The 17,236-nt window shown below is 40.9% G+C and overlaps 1 protein-coding gene and 1 long non-coding RNA gene across 6 annotated transcripts; one reads left to right on the top strand and one right to left on the bottom strand.

The window, feature by feature from the left end:
- Positions 1 to 756: 756 nt before the first annotated feature.
- LOC108145563 (furin-like protease 2) lies at positions 757 to 16,980 on the top strand. Of its 5 annotated transcripts, none has more exons than XM_017271068.2 (17): positions 757 to 873; positions 2,537 to 3,409; positions 3,884 to 3,988; positions 4,049 to 4,124; positions 4,197 to 4,297; positions 5,993 to 6,127; positions 6,481 to 6,640; positions 6,716 to 7,019; positions 7,097 to 8,335; positions 8,404 to 8,591; positions 8,798 to 8,954; positions 9,024 to 9,298; positions 10,992 to 11,277; positions 11,346 to 11,545; positions 11,617 to 11,904; positions 15,635 to 15,870; positions 16,138 to 16,980. In XM_017271068.2, exons 2-17 carry the CDS (start codon positions 2,660 to 2,662, stop codon positions 16,555 to 16,557), a joined length of 4,920 nt encoding a protein of 1,639 aa, XP_017126557.1. In that variant the 5' UTR covers positions 757 to 873; positions 2,537 to 2,659; the 3' UTR covers positions 16,558 to 16,980. The 5 variants fall into 5 exon arrangements, with proteins under 5 accessions (XP_017126557.1, XP_017126556.1, XP_017126555.1 ...); XM_017271067.2 differs by having other exon boundaries at positions 4,197 to 4,306; XM_017271066.2 differs by having other exon boundaries at positions 4,049 to 4,297.
- Positions 13,692 to 14,370, bottom strand: LOC108145580. Its single transcript, XR_001774421.2, has 3 exons — positions 14,158 to 14,370; positions 13,943 to 14,093; positions 13,692 to 13,880 (listed from the first exon to the last, which is right to left on the bottom strand). It is a non-coding gene; the product is annotated as an uncharacterized LOC108145580 (long non-coding RNA).
- Positions 16,981 to 17,236: the final 256 nt, after the last annotated feature.

Below are 17,236 nucleotides of genomic sequence, written 5' to 3'. Positions count from 1 at the left end.
AATGGTAAGCATATTTTTTAAAGCACCGCTCTTGGCTGGCTTTACCACATTCGGGTTTATGCATGTGTGTATGCATACTCGGGCCTTACAGATCTACATATGTGTATGTATATATGTAGATGGGACTTGCAAAAATCTTATGCTCTTACACAGGTTTACGTACATATTTTTGTAGGCATGCATTGTACGAGTGGATTACTTTTTTCAGGTCATAAAAGCGAAAAATACAAACGCTAATCTCGGCTAACCAATAGCAACAAAAACCTTGTGCTGCGAACGCTACCGCTAAATGTTATCTTTTGTTTGAATGCCAGCGCTTAGAGAGCGTCTTCGCACGTATGCATGTATGTATGTACATATGCATATAAACAAAACCGAGTAAGTTTGCATGTATGAATGTATGCTTTGAGCGTACATTTTGGCTTGTACGACGCTTCCTATCAAAACACGTCTTAAATGTGTATTTATCACTCCTCAGCTACTGGAGCTCAACGGTGTGCGTGCGTACGTAATACTTGCATATTAGTTTTGTTACAGCACGGTTGCGTGTTATGTTTTGCATTTTATTTTGAAAGCTCCAAAAGCTGTGCTTTCGTAGGTCTTGAATATGTACTAATACATAAGCTACGAACGAAACCAATGTACGAATGTTTGATTGCACGTCTGTATGGCTGTATGTCGTGCGCCGTGTGTTTGTGTATGCGGTTAGCACAAATCCAGCGAGAAAGAAACAACCAACGTTGGCTATATGTATTAACTTCAAAACAAAGTTCAGTTTAAGCTGGAGCGCAGTCGAGGTTGCGTCGTTTGTTCGTTCGGTCGGCTTTTAGTCCACTCGTTTCGGCTAGTTCCTATGTATGTTGTGTACGCATGGTAAGCACGCGTTCTCTTTCGATTCCAGTCTCAGTCACAGTCCCAATTTCAGTCGTTTCGATTGCGTTGATAAAATTAAAGCTTACTGAGCCAACCGTGTCCGAATTTCTGTGATTTATTTCAAAATGTGACTTTAAAAGATCTAAATCCACACACACCCAATGCAACGGTTAATAATACTTTGTCTGTGCTTGGATTACATGAACCGTTAATACCATATCTGATGCATGGTGATGTATGTATGTACAAAACAGCATACAAATGCATGCATGCATTACGTGATTTCATACATATGTATGTATGTACAATCGAAATGGCAACTATTACGCATAGTATTGCGAATGTGTATAGAGCCACATATACATATACACACAGATTTATACATTATCAGACGCATCAAACACATATGAACTATGTATATGTATACTTTCACGCGCACGTCCAAAAATATGGTGGCTTGGTGGCTTCATTGTTGTTTTTGTTTATAGTGAGCAAAAAGTGCGGAACTAGTGTCTGTAAAACTTTGCTATTAAATGGAGCTGTGTGATTTAATAAACATGGGGAAAATAGAAGATGTACAAGCCAAACTTGCTTTCGCATACATATGTACATGCTCATCATCGGCGAATTAAATTATGTACATTGTACATATATACATACACTCTAATGATTTATAAACGAATGGCACAGTAAAACAAAAACCGGAATCAATGTACATTTGATAGTGTTGATATTAAACCGTAACCAATATTTTCGAGCCTTATGTTGCAAACAAATATTTATGGGAATGTATGTAATCACGTACATGCATACATAAATGTGCACTACACCAGCATCTTTTTTAACGGTATATGGGATGAATATAATATTTGGTAAACATATGTATGCAGCTATAAAATGTAGATCAAGAGTGCAGAAATGTGTACATCGATTGTATGTAATGTATACATGCATATGTTCCTATTTGCGGACGTACAAGAAATCAAGGAATAAAATCCCTTGCAGTTTCATTTGATTTTACTCTTATTTAATTTAGTAAATTCATTTCAAAATGGATAAATGCTGTTTTTTTTTTTGGTTTTGTGCTTATTTTTAATTGGACACCATATTTAAAATTTTATTACAAATTATTTAATTTAGTTGAATTCATTTGTCAAATTTCTTAATAACCGATTAGGTACTTAGGTACTGTCGCCTATCCAGTTTAGTCCCAGTTTTATAAACACAGAATCAGAGCTTAGTTTGTTTGTCTAAAATAGAAATTAAGCAAAATGTGGGCTTGCATAATGTGTATATGTACATTGCACATACATACGTACATATACATATAAACAAAGTATGGCAAACCAGTTGGATACTCCAGGCGTTTTGGGTAATTCCCGACGATATGTGGATGTAGTTAGTTAGTCATCGCTAACATTTAGCTGTAGTTTCCTCAGATGATTCTGTTGTATCTCCCAACGAACAAAGGAACATCGCAAATAGACGCCTCATTAATAAATAAGCACAAGCGTTTCAGCCATAAATAACAGTGGAAAATGATTCACTTTGTCATATTGGTTACCACACCAACTCCACGTTTACCGGCACAAGGTTGCACTCATAACAATACCGCAATTAACAAAGTACGAGTTACGAGTAAAGTATTTTTTTGTTCTTGCAGATACGTCAGATACCAGATCGCAAAAATAGATTCATGAGTACGACAACAGAAAAGGGACACGTCGCTAAAGGACTCTTCGGGAGAATCAAACTACCTTAATACTATAGCTAAACCTAGTTAAATATGTCAAATACAGGGTCCAGCAGAGGAACCAACGGTAGAATAGCATTCACGCCTACCACAACCACAACGCAATGGTCCGCCCTGGAGAAGGGCTCCTGCTGTGGACGCCCCAGCTCTCTCGGAGAGCCTTCGTACCGAAAGATCGGGCGGAGAAAGACACTCCAAATGCACGTCCACGACCCTGGAACGACGGCAACGGCAACGGCGACTCCTGATTCAAAACTCAATAGAATCTATTTATGTACATTTAACCAAATGGCACAGAGCTGTATATATTTTGTATTATTTTTAGTAATCCTAAGCCCAAATACTAGTTGTGCTCTACGGAGTAGTGGGGGTGAGACTCAGAATTACGCCGGAATACTCAGCAACGAGAGCGCGACATATGTGTCGCACAGTAGAACAAGCCATCCAACAGATTCCCACAGCTCCTCCAAGGTTCATTCAGACCTGGGAGTTGGCAGAGGTCAAGCACAGACCATTAGTGGAGGTGGAGGTGGAGATGGAGGCACCTACGAAAACAAATATAAAAATACTCACCCAAATGCCAGTGCGCAAGATGAAAACTCTGACCCTCTGACGCCTCATCAGCAGCAAAACAACCTCGACCTCGACGGGGTCGATATGTTTGGCGCCTGCAGTATTCCCGAGGAGGCGATGTACACGAATGAGTTCGCCGTTAACATTCCCGCTGGCAAGCATGTGGCAGATGTCATAGCTAACAAACACGGATTTATCAACAAGGGACAGGTACGCTGTTTATCCCGCGTAGCTTTAGTCTCTTCGATTTGAGTTTTAATCCCATACACAACTCCTAACAATTTTGTATAATTTTTGTGAAAATATATTTGTTTGGCGTCTTTTCTTAAGTGTTAGATCAGTCAGAATAACCCTCGGGTCAGGCATATAGTTCGCCTATAAATGGAATTAGAAGGGCTTTTGCTAGACAAGTTAAATAACATTAGAAAACGAGAGATCATAATAACTACTGAACTTTATATACAACAAAAGAACTATGTATACATATAAATGTTGACCTTGTTGAGATTATACTTCTCTAATAGTTTTCGGAAAATGATGTTTTTGATGTCAGTATTATTAAAATTTTGAACAAGTTAAAATTGGACTTTTGAAACATTCATATAGTTGGTTTGAACGTCTGCTATTTTCGGAAATAAGCCCTCATTAGGAGAACACCATCTCATGTTTTATTGCTCATTTCAGATTGGATCACTCGATAACTACTACCTGTTCCAGCACCATCACGTGTCGAAGCGCTCGCTGCGCTCCAGTCGCAAGCACCAGGGAGCCCTTAGATCAGAGAACGAGGTAAGTAAGATTCAATGCGCTCCCTGCTGTGTCAGGATTTTAAACATCATTGGATTTTAGGTGAAATGGATGCAGCAGCAACATGAAAAGGTGCGCCGGAAGAGGGACGGCCCATACCAGGACTTGCCAACCTACAGTCCGTATAATATTTTACGCCAACCCGGCGGCTACGTTGTCGATCCGAATCCGCATCTTTCATTCTCCCCAGAGTCCATTTCGCTAGCATCGCACTCGCCGCGCATGGAGTACAGGGACGTCAGCTCGCATTTCATATTTCCGGATCCGTTGTTTAAGGAACAGTGGTACCTGGTGAGTAAAGTATGTAATCATCTCTCACTTAAATGCATGCTTCATGAAATCATATATGCTATAATCCATTAATAAACCTCTATCTGTTGTTTTTGTGTTTCGCATTTTAGTAGTTTCTTATAAAACCATTCTAGTTGTTCAACTAATATAAAATAAGTCTATTTAAATAACCTAACATCGATGCAAAATATATTATAACCACATTCCAAAAATTTAATATTCCTTAAAACAACTGGAAGCTATATTATATAGCGCGGGTCGACTTACATTTGTACTACCTGCAATAGAAAGACAATTTTTGGGTAGAAACGGACAGGCGGACATGGCTAGATCGACCTTTCTATTGATGCCGATCAAGAATACATAACATATACAGTGGTGGAAAAAATAATAGAAAAACGCGCTAAATCGCTCTTTTTTGCTTATGTTTCTCACTAGAAAAATTCAAAAGTTGTTCTAATAATTAACAGAAAAGATAAAAACAGTATTTTCTCTTGGAATAATAATAGGAACATTGTACTCAATTCTTGAAAACTCAGTATTTTTTTTTACTTTTTTTTTAACTGTATTAGTGATTTGTTTTATATTTAGTAGTAAATTAATCAGTTTTTTATGTATGTAGAGCATTAACGAGGCAACTAAATTTTTAGATTGAAACAACATTGGTGATTACTGGCGGTGTGCCGGCGTTGCAATGTTTTCGTTGTAATTTTTGACTCAATTCTTCCTTTTATTTGGATTAAAGGATACAGAATTCTTTTTTAAAAGTGCCTAATAAAATTTTGGAGCATGGGCTTAAGCTGCCACTCTAAAATTGTTATTATTTTTTTCTGGGCAAACTTTTTAATGCAGACTTACACGCGTTTGGGGTAATAACCATGCCTGACGGCAATAAAATCTAAATCTATAATCTGGAAACTACATTTGTTTTTAGATCCAGAATAGCAGACCGAAATCCGAAGCTAAAAAAACTAAATAAAAACATTTTAAAAGAAGTTCTTGTGTGTTTCCCATGGAAGGAAGTTGTCTTTGGGTGCTTTCCCCCATTTTCAAACAAATAATTTTCAGTTTTGGTAGATCGCAACACGTTATTCCCATTTTGGAGTGCTTGGCATTATTAATTTATTTAAAATAGCTATAAATTTAATTTTCATTGTTGTTGCCTTTGTTTTATTAAGCACAGGAAACTGATGTCTTCAATGATTTTAGAGGCCCTTACATCAAAAAATGGGTGTATTTCGATTTTAGTGATTAAAAGGTCGTGAACTATTATAGATGTCGATTGCATTCTGCCTTCACTTTATTTTAATAGCTCTGCTATTATTATGGATATCCGTGCTTTACGTGTTGTTAGTTTGAAGTGAAGAACTTGCTTACATATTGAGAAGTTGGCTCTTAAGGGCAGAAGAAATTGTCGTTTACATTATTTTTTTCACCACCATACTTTTTAGAGTCGGAAATGACTGACTGACATTATAATACCCTCTCTAAAGTGTAACAAACCACTGCAAAAGATTTTAGTTATAACAAGGAATGCTTTTAATTGTATATGTTTTCTAAACCTACAATTGTTTTAGTTATTGACGTTTTATTATTTAATCGAGTTATTAGCTGTATTTGTATGTATGTATTTTAAACTAATTCGCCATTGTCTTGCTAATTTCAACATTTTCGAACTCCTCCCTGTTTGCGTAGAACGGCGGTGCCAAGGATGGCTTGGACATGAACGTTGGTCCGGCCTGGCAGAAGGGTTACACGGGAAAGGGCGTGGTCGTGTCCATTTTGGACGATGGCATTCAAACGAACCACCCAGACTTGGCCCAGAACTACGTAAGTGACAATAATAATACTTAATACAAAATTCGTCTTTAACCTCAATGAGTATTATGAGGGATTGTGAATTATCGATGATTAAAAATGTAACGTGTTTAACGACATTTGAATACACGGTCTATGTGATAGGAATTATTACATTTTGTTCTCTTAAAATCGGACTGTTACATATATCCCTAACAAGATATGTTACAATGGGAACGTAGCTCTAGTGAAACTCAAATGATAAAAATAAATAATCATGATCAACTAAAATACAAATCAGGAAATTTTTTTTTTGTATTAAGTGTCGTTTTAACACATTTATCGTGCTGTGCTCGTCGCAATAATATCTAACGAAAAACACACAGGATCCAGACGCCTCGTTCGACATAAATGGCAACGACTCGGACCCGACGCCCCAGGACAATGGCGACAACAAGCACGGGACCAGGTGTGCCGGCGAAGTGGCAGCGGTGGCCTTCAACAACTACTGCGGAGTGGGAGTGGCCTACAATGCCAGCATTGGTGGTAAGTGATCCTGTTTGCCGCGTAGTGAAGGACAATAGCCTAGCCAGCCCCTCGTTAATAACCATCTGTGTCAAGGCGTCCGAATGTTGGACGGAAAGGTCAACGATGTTGTGGAGGCGCAGGCACTGAGCCTCAATCCCTCGCACATCGACATCTACAGCGCTTCCTGGGGACCGGAGGACGACGGCTCCACTGTCGATGGACCTGGGCCGCTGGCGCGTCGCGCGTTCATCTATGGAGTGACCAGCGGGCGACAGGGCAAGGGATCGATCTTCGTGTGGGCCTCCGGCAACGGCGGCCGCTACACAGACTCGTGCAACTGCGATGGCTACACCAATTCGATCTTCACCCTGTCCATATCGAGTGCCACTCAAGCCGGGTAAGCTGTTAAGCTGTAGACTTAAAACTTTCTGTTCAAGGGTTTTGTTCTGATTCGGGGACTGCGTGTTGTAACAGCTTCAAGCCCTGGTATCTAGAGGAGTGCTCCTCGACGCTGGCAACCACCTACAGCTCCGGGACGCCGGGTCACGACAAGAGCGTGGCGACCGTAGACATGGACGGCCGCCTGAGGCCCGACCACATCTGCACCGTGGAGCACACGGGCACCTCGGCGTCGGCGCCACTGGCAGCCGGCATATGCGCCTTGGCGCTGGAGGCGAACCCGGAGTTGACGTGGCGCGACATGCAGTACTTGGTGGTGTACACCTCGCGACCCGCGCCACTGGAGAAGGAGGGCGGATGGACGTTGAACGGCGTGAAGCGCAAGTACAGCCACAAGTTCGGCTACGGACTGATGGACGCCGGAGCCATGGTGTCGCTGGCAGAGCAGTGGACGTCGGTGCCGCCGCAGCACATCTGCAAGTCGCGGGAGAACAACGAGGACCGGAAGATAGACGGCACGTACGGCTACTCCCTGGCCACGCACATGGACGTGAATGGGTGTGCCGGCACCATCAACGAGGTGCGCTATCTAGAGCACGTTCAGTGTCGCATTACGCTGCGCTTCTTCCCGCGCGGAAACCTGCGCATCCTGCTCACCTCGCCGATGGGCACCACCAGCACCCTGCTGTTCGAGCGGCCGCGGGACATCGTCAAGTCCAACTTCGACGACTGGCCCTTCCTCAGTGTCCACTTTTGGGGCGAGAAGGCGGAGGGTCGCTGGACCCTGCAGGTGATCAACGGCGGCAGACGGCGCGTCAATCAGCCGGGCATCCTGTCCAAGTGGCAGCTCATCTTCTATGGCACCTCCAGCCACCCGATGCGGCTCAAGTCTGAGCTGCTCAACAGCAGTCCCCAGCTGCGCAGCCCCCTCGCCTCCAACCCCTTCATCATCCCCTCGGCCTCGAACATCGGACAGCCGGCCAACGAGGGTGGTAACTTCAACACGGACAGCTTTGCCAGCTACCTCAACTACCAGAACATATTCAGCAGTGCCGGCTCCAATCCGGAGCCTGCCACAGCCACCCTTGACGGGCACACTGTGACCTCCTCCGCCTCCGCCTCCGACTCCGCCTCCGTTGCATCAGCCGAATCCGTTGGCTCCCCCGCTTCCGCTGCACAGCTGATGGCAGCTCCCGACTCGAGGGATGGCGACAAGCTAGTCCTGCACTCCTGCGACACCGAATGCGACTCCTCGGGCTGCTATGGTCGCGGACCCACCCAGTGTGTGGCGTGCAGTCACTACCGCCTGGACAAGTGAGCGACGAGAAAGTGTGGGCTTGTACATATGAAGTGACTTAATTGGTTAATTTGTTTGTTCTCAGCACTTGCGTGAGCCGCTGCCCGCCGCGTTCCTTCCCGAACCAAGTCGGCATTTGTTGGCCTTGCCACGACACCTGCGAGACGTGCGCAGGCGCCGGACCCGACAGCTGTCTCACCTGCGCCCCGGCCCATCTGCACGTCATCGATCTCGCCGTCTGCCTGCAATTTTGCCCAGACGGCTATTTTGAAAGTAATAAATAGAAGCTACAAATGGAAGTTAGCTATGTGTATTGAAATCGACTTGAAGCAGACATTGCTCTCCGCCGTTTGTCCCTGCAAAGGGACAAATGTTTGTAGCTGAAGTCGATTTTAGACACTGGCACTGGACACTGGCTTTCCCTTGCTGTTAGGTACATACATACGTTATTGATCCTTTTTCTTTATTCGTTATGACAGATAGCAAGAATAGAACCTGCATTCCCTGCGAGCCCAACTGTGCCTCGTGCCAGGACCATCCCGAGTACTGCACCAGCTGTGACCACCACTTGGTCATGCATGAGCACAAGTGCTACTCGGCCTGCCCCTTGGACACGTACGAAACGGAGGATAACAAGTGAGTGTACACTTTAGGAAGCTGGAAGGTGTTGCATAACCCCGAGTCCAACGCTATTGCTATCATTAGATGTGCCTTCTGCCACTCGACTTGCGCCACCTGCAACGGCCCCACGGACCAGAACTGCATCACGTGCCGCTCGAGTCGGTATGCCTGGCAAAACAAATGCCTTATTAGCTGTCCGGACGGATTCTACGCCGACAAGAAACGACTGGAGTGCATGCCCTGCCAGGAGGGATGTAAGACGTGCACCAGCAACGGAGTCTGCTCCGAGTGCCTTCAAAACTGGACGCTGAGCAAGAGGGACAAGTGCATCGTGGCCGGAAGCGAGGACTGCAGTGAATGTAAGCGACCCAATGCCAATGCACAGTTTATACAGTATAACTATACCGCAATCTGTAAACACAAGGGCTAATTTTATATGGTTACTATTTTATTCAGTTGATAACAAGTTATAAAACGTCAGGGTTCGTTAAATAGCACACAAGGTATAAATCACCATTTGTATTCTCAGAAGTTAAATAGTATATACACGATGTTATTCATTCCAAGTTTACATATTGAACTTTTTTAATACCATTTCGATTAACAGACCCAAAAGAGAATGGGATGGAAAGTTGGCAATGCAAAGTTTGCTTTATATTTTAAAAAAGTCATATTTTAAAAATTAGGCTTTCACACGATTTTGACAAACTTTTATTTTTTACAAACTACTGCCAAATTTTCTTTTTTTTTACTATTCTCTTATAAAGTTGGCTTTCGTCTGTAATAGGACTGTATGTAGCTTAATATTTATTTATTTATGCAATGCTAACTTATAGTTAAAACTAGGAGCTAACAAAAATAGTGGTTAGAGCTATAGCTGCAAGAGACCTTCAGCTCTGTGGGTGTTTTAGTATTTTATACAATCATTTTTTATTTATTTATTTATTTTTTTTTTATTAATATATATTTTTTTTTATTCTACTTATAGTTATATAAGTATATACATTTTCTGGTGATCTAATATACCTTATGAATAGTTTACATTTTGTAGATTATATTTGATTTTTCTAGGAACGTGAGGATCATTTGGGAATTAACTTTGGTGGGATTGGCTAAAGCCTGGGTGGGGTTTAGATTGTGCAGAGCGAGAAGGGCAGAGGGAAAGGATATGGTGAACGTCTAGGGGAGCGTTATTGCACAGTGGGCATGTATTCGGTATTGAATGGTCAATTACAATTTGTTGTAAGTTATGGGGGAAGTTGGGTGGTGATTATTTGGATATGTAGTGGTACCATGTCGAGGTTTTGTTTATTAATTCTGTGTGTCTGTGTTTTAATGATTTTTTCAAGGTGCTGCGTGAACTCCAGAGAGAAGTTGTGATTGTCTGTGTATATAAGGGGTTGTCTAATTGCTTTTTTTGCTTCAGAGTCCGCTGTTTCGTTTCCTTTGATGCCATGGCTTGGTATCCATATTATTATTATTTTGGGAAAGTGTTTGGAAAGTAGATTACGGATAGTGGTGGTGTTGTAGGAATTGTTGTTAGGGTTGGCGATGGAGGTGATGGAGGAAAGGAAGTCTGAACAAATGGCGTGCTTGCCTCTTTTCTTTATACAGATTTGTGCAGCTTGATAGATGGCTATTATTTCGCTGGAAAGAACTGTAGAATAGGCAGGTCATTACATTGTTTTCTTCGGTAACACTGTTCGCGATGTTGTCTCCTGCCTCCGATCCATCGGTGTAAATAAAGTTGTGGTTGGGGTATGTGGATTTTAGGGACTGCCAGAGTTGTTGAAAGACTATTGGAGGGGTGTAGTTTTTGTTTTGTTTGGTTAGATCGGTGTTGATCGGTGTTTGGCTATCTTGCATTCGTTAGTATCATATAACGAAATCGAGGTAATCGAACACAGTTAGTGGGTGATCTTTGGCTAAGAATCAGCACTTTAAGTTGTATTTTAATGAGCCCCTTGAGTTTGAGAAATGTGTTGGCAAACAGAGTGAAAAAACAATACGATTTGAAAGCTTAACTCGATCTTATTTCTCATTTCTTCACAGCCGAGTTCTTTAACCAGACTGAGGGACATTGCAGCCCGTGCCACGCGTCTTGCGGGAGCTGCAACGGCCCGGCGGAGACGAACTGCATGTCCTGCCCGCCGAGTCGCCTGCTGGAACAGAGTCGCTGCGTGAGCGGCTGCCGGGACGGCTTCTTCATGGAAGCGGGCTCCGTCTGCTCGCCATGCCTGCACACATGCAGCCAGTGCGTCTCGCGGACGAACTGCAGCAACTGTTCGAAGGGTCTGGAGCTGCAGAACGGCGAGTGCCGCACCACCTGTGCCGATGGGTAAGCAGCTAATCGCCAAGTGTCTCCCAATTCGAACGCAATAATGCCGTGTGACTGCGTGATTCCAGCTACTACAGCGACCGAGGCATCTGCGCCAAGTGCTACTTGAGCTGCCACACCTGCAGCGGGCCGAGGCGCAACCAGTGCGTCCAGTGCCCGGCTGGTTGGAAGCTGGCCGCCGGCGAGTGCCATCCGGAGTGCCCCGAGGGCTTCTACAAGTCGGACTTTGGCTGCCAGAAGTGTCATCATTATTGCAAAACGTGCAACGGTACGCGCCACTCCCACGGATAGCAGTTCACTCGCATGGTTGTTAATGTGCTCACTCGTTTTCTCCACAAGATGCTGGCCCCTTGGCCTGCACTTCGTGTCCGCCGCACTCGATGCTCGACGGTGGTCTGTGCATGGAGTGCCTGAGCTCACAGTATTACGACACGACGACGGCCACCTGCAAGACCTGCCACGACTCGTGCCGCTCCTGCTTCGGACCCGGTCAGTTCTCCTGCAAGGCCTGCGCTCCACCGCTCCACTTGGACCAGCTGAACAGCCAGTGTGTGTCGTGCTGCCAGAACCAGACGCTCGCCGAAAAGATTTCGTCAGCTCCCTGCTGCAACTGCGATGGAGAGACCGGTAAGTATTCTGTGATCTCTTAAATGAGTCCATTAAGTGCTCAAAGTTAAGTACCAATAGCCTATCTGGTTAGCTTCAGCTTCAGCTTCAATTCACCATGCTAGCATTAAATAATAATTATTCTAGTTCAATGCAATATAGTACACAGAGAAAATTCTGACGTTCAGAAATTGAGAATTTGAATTCTCAACTTGAGGATATACTCATTTTGAGTACAGATTTTGCCCAAGAACTCACATTAAGAATATTTGTACTCATTTTATGAAAAAATACTTAAACTGAGGATATATTCTGAATTTGAGAAAAAATCTTCTATTAATGAGGCAAAACTTACTCAAAATCCGTGGTCTAGCGGTCTGAGATGTCCGAGTTAACTTCGAGTTTTGTGATTTTTTTTTTTTTTGGTTTTCGTTATTTTTATTTTATTAATGCTTATATATCATTTCTAAAAAAATATCATTGCTTAAAATACGAATTCGCCTTTCCAAAAAAATGTTAGTTAAATTTTTGGCCGATTTATATTGGATGATTCTCATTTTAAGATTTTTTATTCTTAAAACTTTGTACTCAAACTAAGGGAAATGGACTTAAAGCGAGAATTTTTGCTCTTTGGATTTTTGTTGAGTACGAATATTCTCAGATTGAGTGCAATATACTTGATTAATTTTCTCTATTTGTATAAAAAGTAAACACTTTGGATTTCGGATCTATTCAACCCGTTGCGCGATAGAATAGTTTGATTTTTCGGAGAAATTAGCTTTCGTTGCAGCTTTCACTGAATACAGTCAGATGATTGTAATGCAAACAAGCAAGGAAGCAAACTTCGGCAAGCCGAAGTTCATATACCCTTGCAGCTATTGCAAAAATTAAATATTTTTTAAAACATTAAAATTATGATTTACTTGCGTATATGTTTAAAAACATTGAAGCTATGATGACTTGCAGCTCAATTATTAGATAGTTATTTTATATATTTTAATTATTTCTATGGGAGCTATATGATATAATCGTCCGATTTTGATGAAATATAAACCGTAATTCAGAAATATTTAACCATTACTATATGTCGAAGAACTAAAAAGAAAATTAAGAAACAGCAAAGTTATAATTTTTTTTATTTATTTTTTCGATCGTTCCTATGGGAGCTATATGCTATAGTCGTCCGATCCGGCTCGTTCCGAATTACTACTATTACTACCTGCAATAGAAAGACAACTATTGGGAAAGTTTCATGCAGATAGCTTTAAAACTGAGAGACTAGTTTGCATATAAACGGACGGACAGAGGGACATGGCTAGATCGACTCTACAAGCGATGCTGATCAAGAATATATATACTTTATAGGGTCGTAGATGTCTCCTTCACTGCGTTGCAAACTTCTGACTGAAATTACGATTATAATAATAATATATAATTATATAAAACAATTAATCTATAAACTCCATTGATCGTTTTTTGAGCACTCCATTGACAAGTCAACCATTTATTTATTTCACCTTTTGTGTAGCCATTATGAGTAATTACCTTCCTCCAATCACCGAGCGTTTAATAAATCTCAAAGGGGCGTTCTTAAGCTCCAGCAAACCAGCGACTTACTCTTAATTGCAGCTAGTTGTTGTGATTATTATAGTGGGTATTTGGAAATAAGCTGGGTATGCACAACTAGATTGTGTTGCGCTAGAAATTTACTTCCCATTTTGTATTTAAATTATGATTTTTAAGTCGAAAGACTAATTTTAAGTGTATTCCCGGTATATCCCGGATTTTGAATGAAGACCATAGACAAGTTTTCTTTTTTGCCAAGTGTATTTTTGTAAGTGTCTTTGTGTTTACAAATAATAGTGCCGGACGAGAAGAGCAGGGACAAGATCCAATAGAGTGGTGGGATGGTTTAAGTTTCGGTGGTGCAGTTCAGTAGTTGACTCCAGTATCCTCCTTGTTGGACATTTGTTTTCGAACTTTCAAGTGCTTGCCATCTGGAATATAAAATAAAAAAAATTAATGTATTTAAATAAATATTTGCTAGGTTACCACTAACCATTTGTCCAGTTTTTAATTGATTGAGAACTGAACTGCACTGCAAGATACGGTTGATCCTCCACTCAACTTGTTTGCCATTCGGTTTAAGTGTTTAACAGGGAATTTGAAGTCTACGTTCAATCAAGTATCAATCGCATTCAGTTGGCAAGCTTTGAAATTTAATTCATATATTTAACATAGCAAGAAAAAGTTGCGTTAATATTATTTACTTACTGCATGTTTAACCGGGTTTTTTGTACAATCTCCTTTTATGTCCTTTAGCAAGCATTTTTTTGTTGGGTTTTGTTTATTAAGAAAGTGTTTTTCAAAAATGTTATTTAACACTTTATGCTTAAAACTAAATTTGGCTTTTTTTGTATTGTTCAGAAGGCAATTTCCTGTGTGTTATTTCTCCGACTTGGTTGTGTATACTGAACTCTGTAGGGACTGATGGGTGTAAGTAGAACTCGAAATTAAAAGCATGGATAGTTTGATCAAGAAAAAGGGAACAAATTTGAAGTTTTCAGAAAATGATAAGTCCATGTAGAATTTTCGAAGTCCTTTTATATGAAACCCATATCAATAAATACACTTAATTTGCTTTTACATAACTAAAAAACAAGAAAGGGAACAGGCTTAAAATGCGATTCTGAAACTTCTTCAAACCCTATGGTATCTCCTAGTCGAGTCTACCCAACTCCCAAGGATAGCCACCTGTTGCTGCTGACTGGATGATATTGTTGTAATACTGGGCAGAGCCCCGGGGCAGTCTTTATTTTCTTGGGTTTCGCCTCTTGTTTTCCCGCTCTCTGGTTGAGGCTGCCACTTAATTTATTTGTCACCGAAATTTAAACCGTAATTCTGAAATACTTAATCATTACTATATGTCGAAGAACTAAAAAAAAAATTGAAAACCAGCTTATAAGTTTTTTTGTATTTTTTTCCCGATTGTCCCAAAGGAAGCTATATGATATAGTCGTCCGATTTTGATGAAATTTAAACCGTAATTCTGAAGTATTTAACCATTACAACATGTCGAAGAACTAAAAGAAAAATTTAAAAACAGCAAAGTTATAATTTTGTTTGTATTTGTTTTGCGATTGTTCCTATGGGAGCTATATGATATAGTCGTCCGATTTTGATGAAATTTAAACCGTAATTCTGAAATATTAATCATTACTATATGTCGAAGAACTAAAAAAAAAAATTAAAAAACGGCAAAGTTATAATATTTTTTTATTTTTTTTTATGATTGTTCCTATGGGAGCTATATGCTATAGTCGTCCGATCCGGCTCATTCCGACTTATATACTACCTGCAATAGAAAGACAACTTTTGGGAAAGTTTAATGCAGATAGCTTTAAAACTGAGAGACTAGTTTGCGTAGGACAGACGGACAGACTGACAGACGGACATGGCTAGATCGACTCGCCTAGTGATGCTGATCAAGAATATATATACTTTATAGGGTCGGAGATGTCTCCTTCACTGCGTTGCAAACTTCTGACTGAAATTATAATACCCTCTGCAAGGGTATAATAAAGAAACATTCCCAACACCATAAACTAAATGTATTACTTTTCGATCAGTATGATGACGAGGCGATTCGGTTTAGACATGTCTGTGTGTTTATTTAAAAACTAGAACAATTATAGCCTTAGCCATTTATGTATATATATAAACTCCGGCTTTTACCTTATTTTTCTTCCAGGCGAGTGCACAGCCACCTCCACGGGCGGCAAGCGGCGTACGATTGTTGGCAGCGGCAGGGCATCGTTCAAAAGCAGCGCAGCTAAGCAGGAAGCCTTTGGGAGCGATGGCGATGGCAACGGCAGGGGGGAGTTCGTCCTGCGACTGGACTCACCGCTGACGGCGATCACAGCCATTGCTGTGGCCATCTGCCTCTTGATCATCACGATATTCTCAATCATCTTTGCTGTTTTACAGGTAAGATAAAGATAAATGTCAGCTCAAGAGTTACAATTGATCAGATGCTAATCGTCTGCAATAACTAATATACACCTTTCAAACGGTTAGTGTATTTTAAGGTGTCGGTTTTACTTGCACTCTGTATGCAATTTAAATTTAAACCCGTTTACTACTCTTCATGATCAAAATAGATTGCGAACTGCAGAATTTCTCAGTTGAATCTCTTCTTTAATCTTACCAATCGAAAAAATAAATACAAAAATTATATTCTATTTCCTTCTGCAGCGCAATAGCAACCATGTATCAAGAAACTCAGTGCGGTATAGAAAAATAGCAAACACGTCGTCGAGCAGACGAAAGAACTTGTCCGCGAAGCCCACCAGCGATGCAAGATTCATTTTTAACATTGGCGAGGACGAAGATACAGAGGGTGATAATTCGGAGGACGAACTGGACGATAACGTGGGCACAGATATAAACAGAACAGTCTACGACAGAAAAGGCAAAGATCATGGACACGAATTTTACATTGAGAGTACAAATGATATTGATGCGATCGAGTTTCACTGCAAAGGAGCACAGAAAGCAGACTTCCGGCCAAGAAGGTGCAACGAAATCGGTGATGATGATATTCATTCCAATGCGAATACGAATACGAATACGGATAGCAATCCGTCAACAAGCCGTACAAACATCCGTAGCTGATTGATTGACCGATGGACAACGAGACAGCGAACATAATTGTACCAATACCAACTTTGATCTTGGCTTTCTTGCTCCGGACTAGTAAATTGTAACCTTGCTTTGAGGAATATAGCGAATCGAAATATTTAACATCTGAAAATGATAAAAATTTATATGTGATTGTGAATTGTTTTTATATATATATTTGTAAATTTAATGTTTGTATTAAATTTTTATGAAAAATGTTATGTCAAGTTGAATAATGACACTGTCGTTTTTACTCTTTCAGACATTTTTTCAATTAGAAAGGGATGAGCATAAAGCTTTCGAGATAACACCAACAATCTGAACAAGCGAAAAGGTTGCTTTCGATAAAAAATTTGACTTAGGATGTATTGTTTTTGAACACTTTTTTTTAATAAATGTAAACACTTGTTAAGGAAATGAACCCGCTATTTTCTGATTCGTGTTATGGAACTTTATCAATTAAAATAGAATAGATAATATAAATAAGTGGATAAACTAATGCGATTAAACTAGAAAATTCGATACTGTATAAGAAACTGAGTGAAGTGAATTGATGAAAAATGCGTTCAAAAATCGATCAATGGATAGCTCCAATTTTGTGATAGCAGGGAATTGAACCATAATCGAGAATTCACATTTTTTGTTTATTCTTGTGTTATTGCCAATCTATGTT

This window comes from Drosophila elegans, unplaced genomic scaffold (assembly GCF_018152505.1).
Source record: "Drosophila elegans isolate 14027-0461.03 unplaced genomic scaffold, ASM1815250v1 contig_149, whole genome shotgun sequence".
NCBI classification, from domain to species: domain Eukaryota; kingdom Metazoa; phylum Arthropoda; class Insecta; order Diptera; family Drosophilidae; genus Drosophila; species Drosophila elegans.
Note: the sequence above shows the minus strand (reverse complement) of the source record. Positions and strands in the feature narration are given on the sequence as shown.

Coding starts and splice junctions, on each gene's coding strand:
- LOC108145563 (XM_017271064.2), top strand. CDS start 2,660: ATGTCAAATACAGGGTCCAGCAGAGGAACCAACGGTAGAATAGCATTC. Junction 4,307..5,992: donor AGTGGTACCTGGTGAGTAAA/GTATGTAATCAT, acceptor CTGTTTGCGTAG/AACGGCGGTGCCAAGGATGG. Junction 8,955..9,023: donor TACGAAACGGAGGATAACAA/GTGAGTGTACAC, acceptor TGCTATCATTAG/ATGTGCCTTCTGCCACTCGA.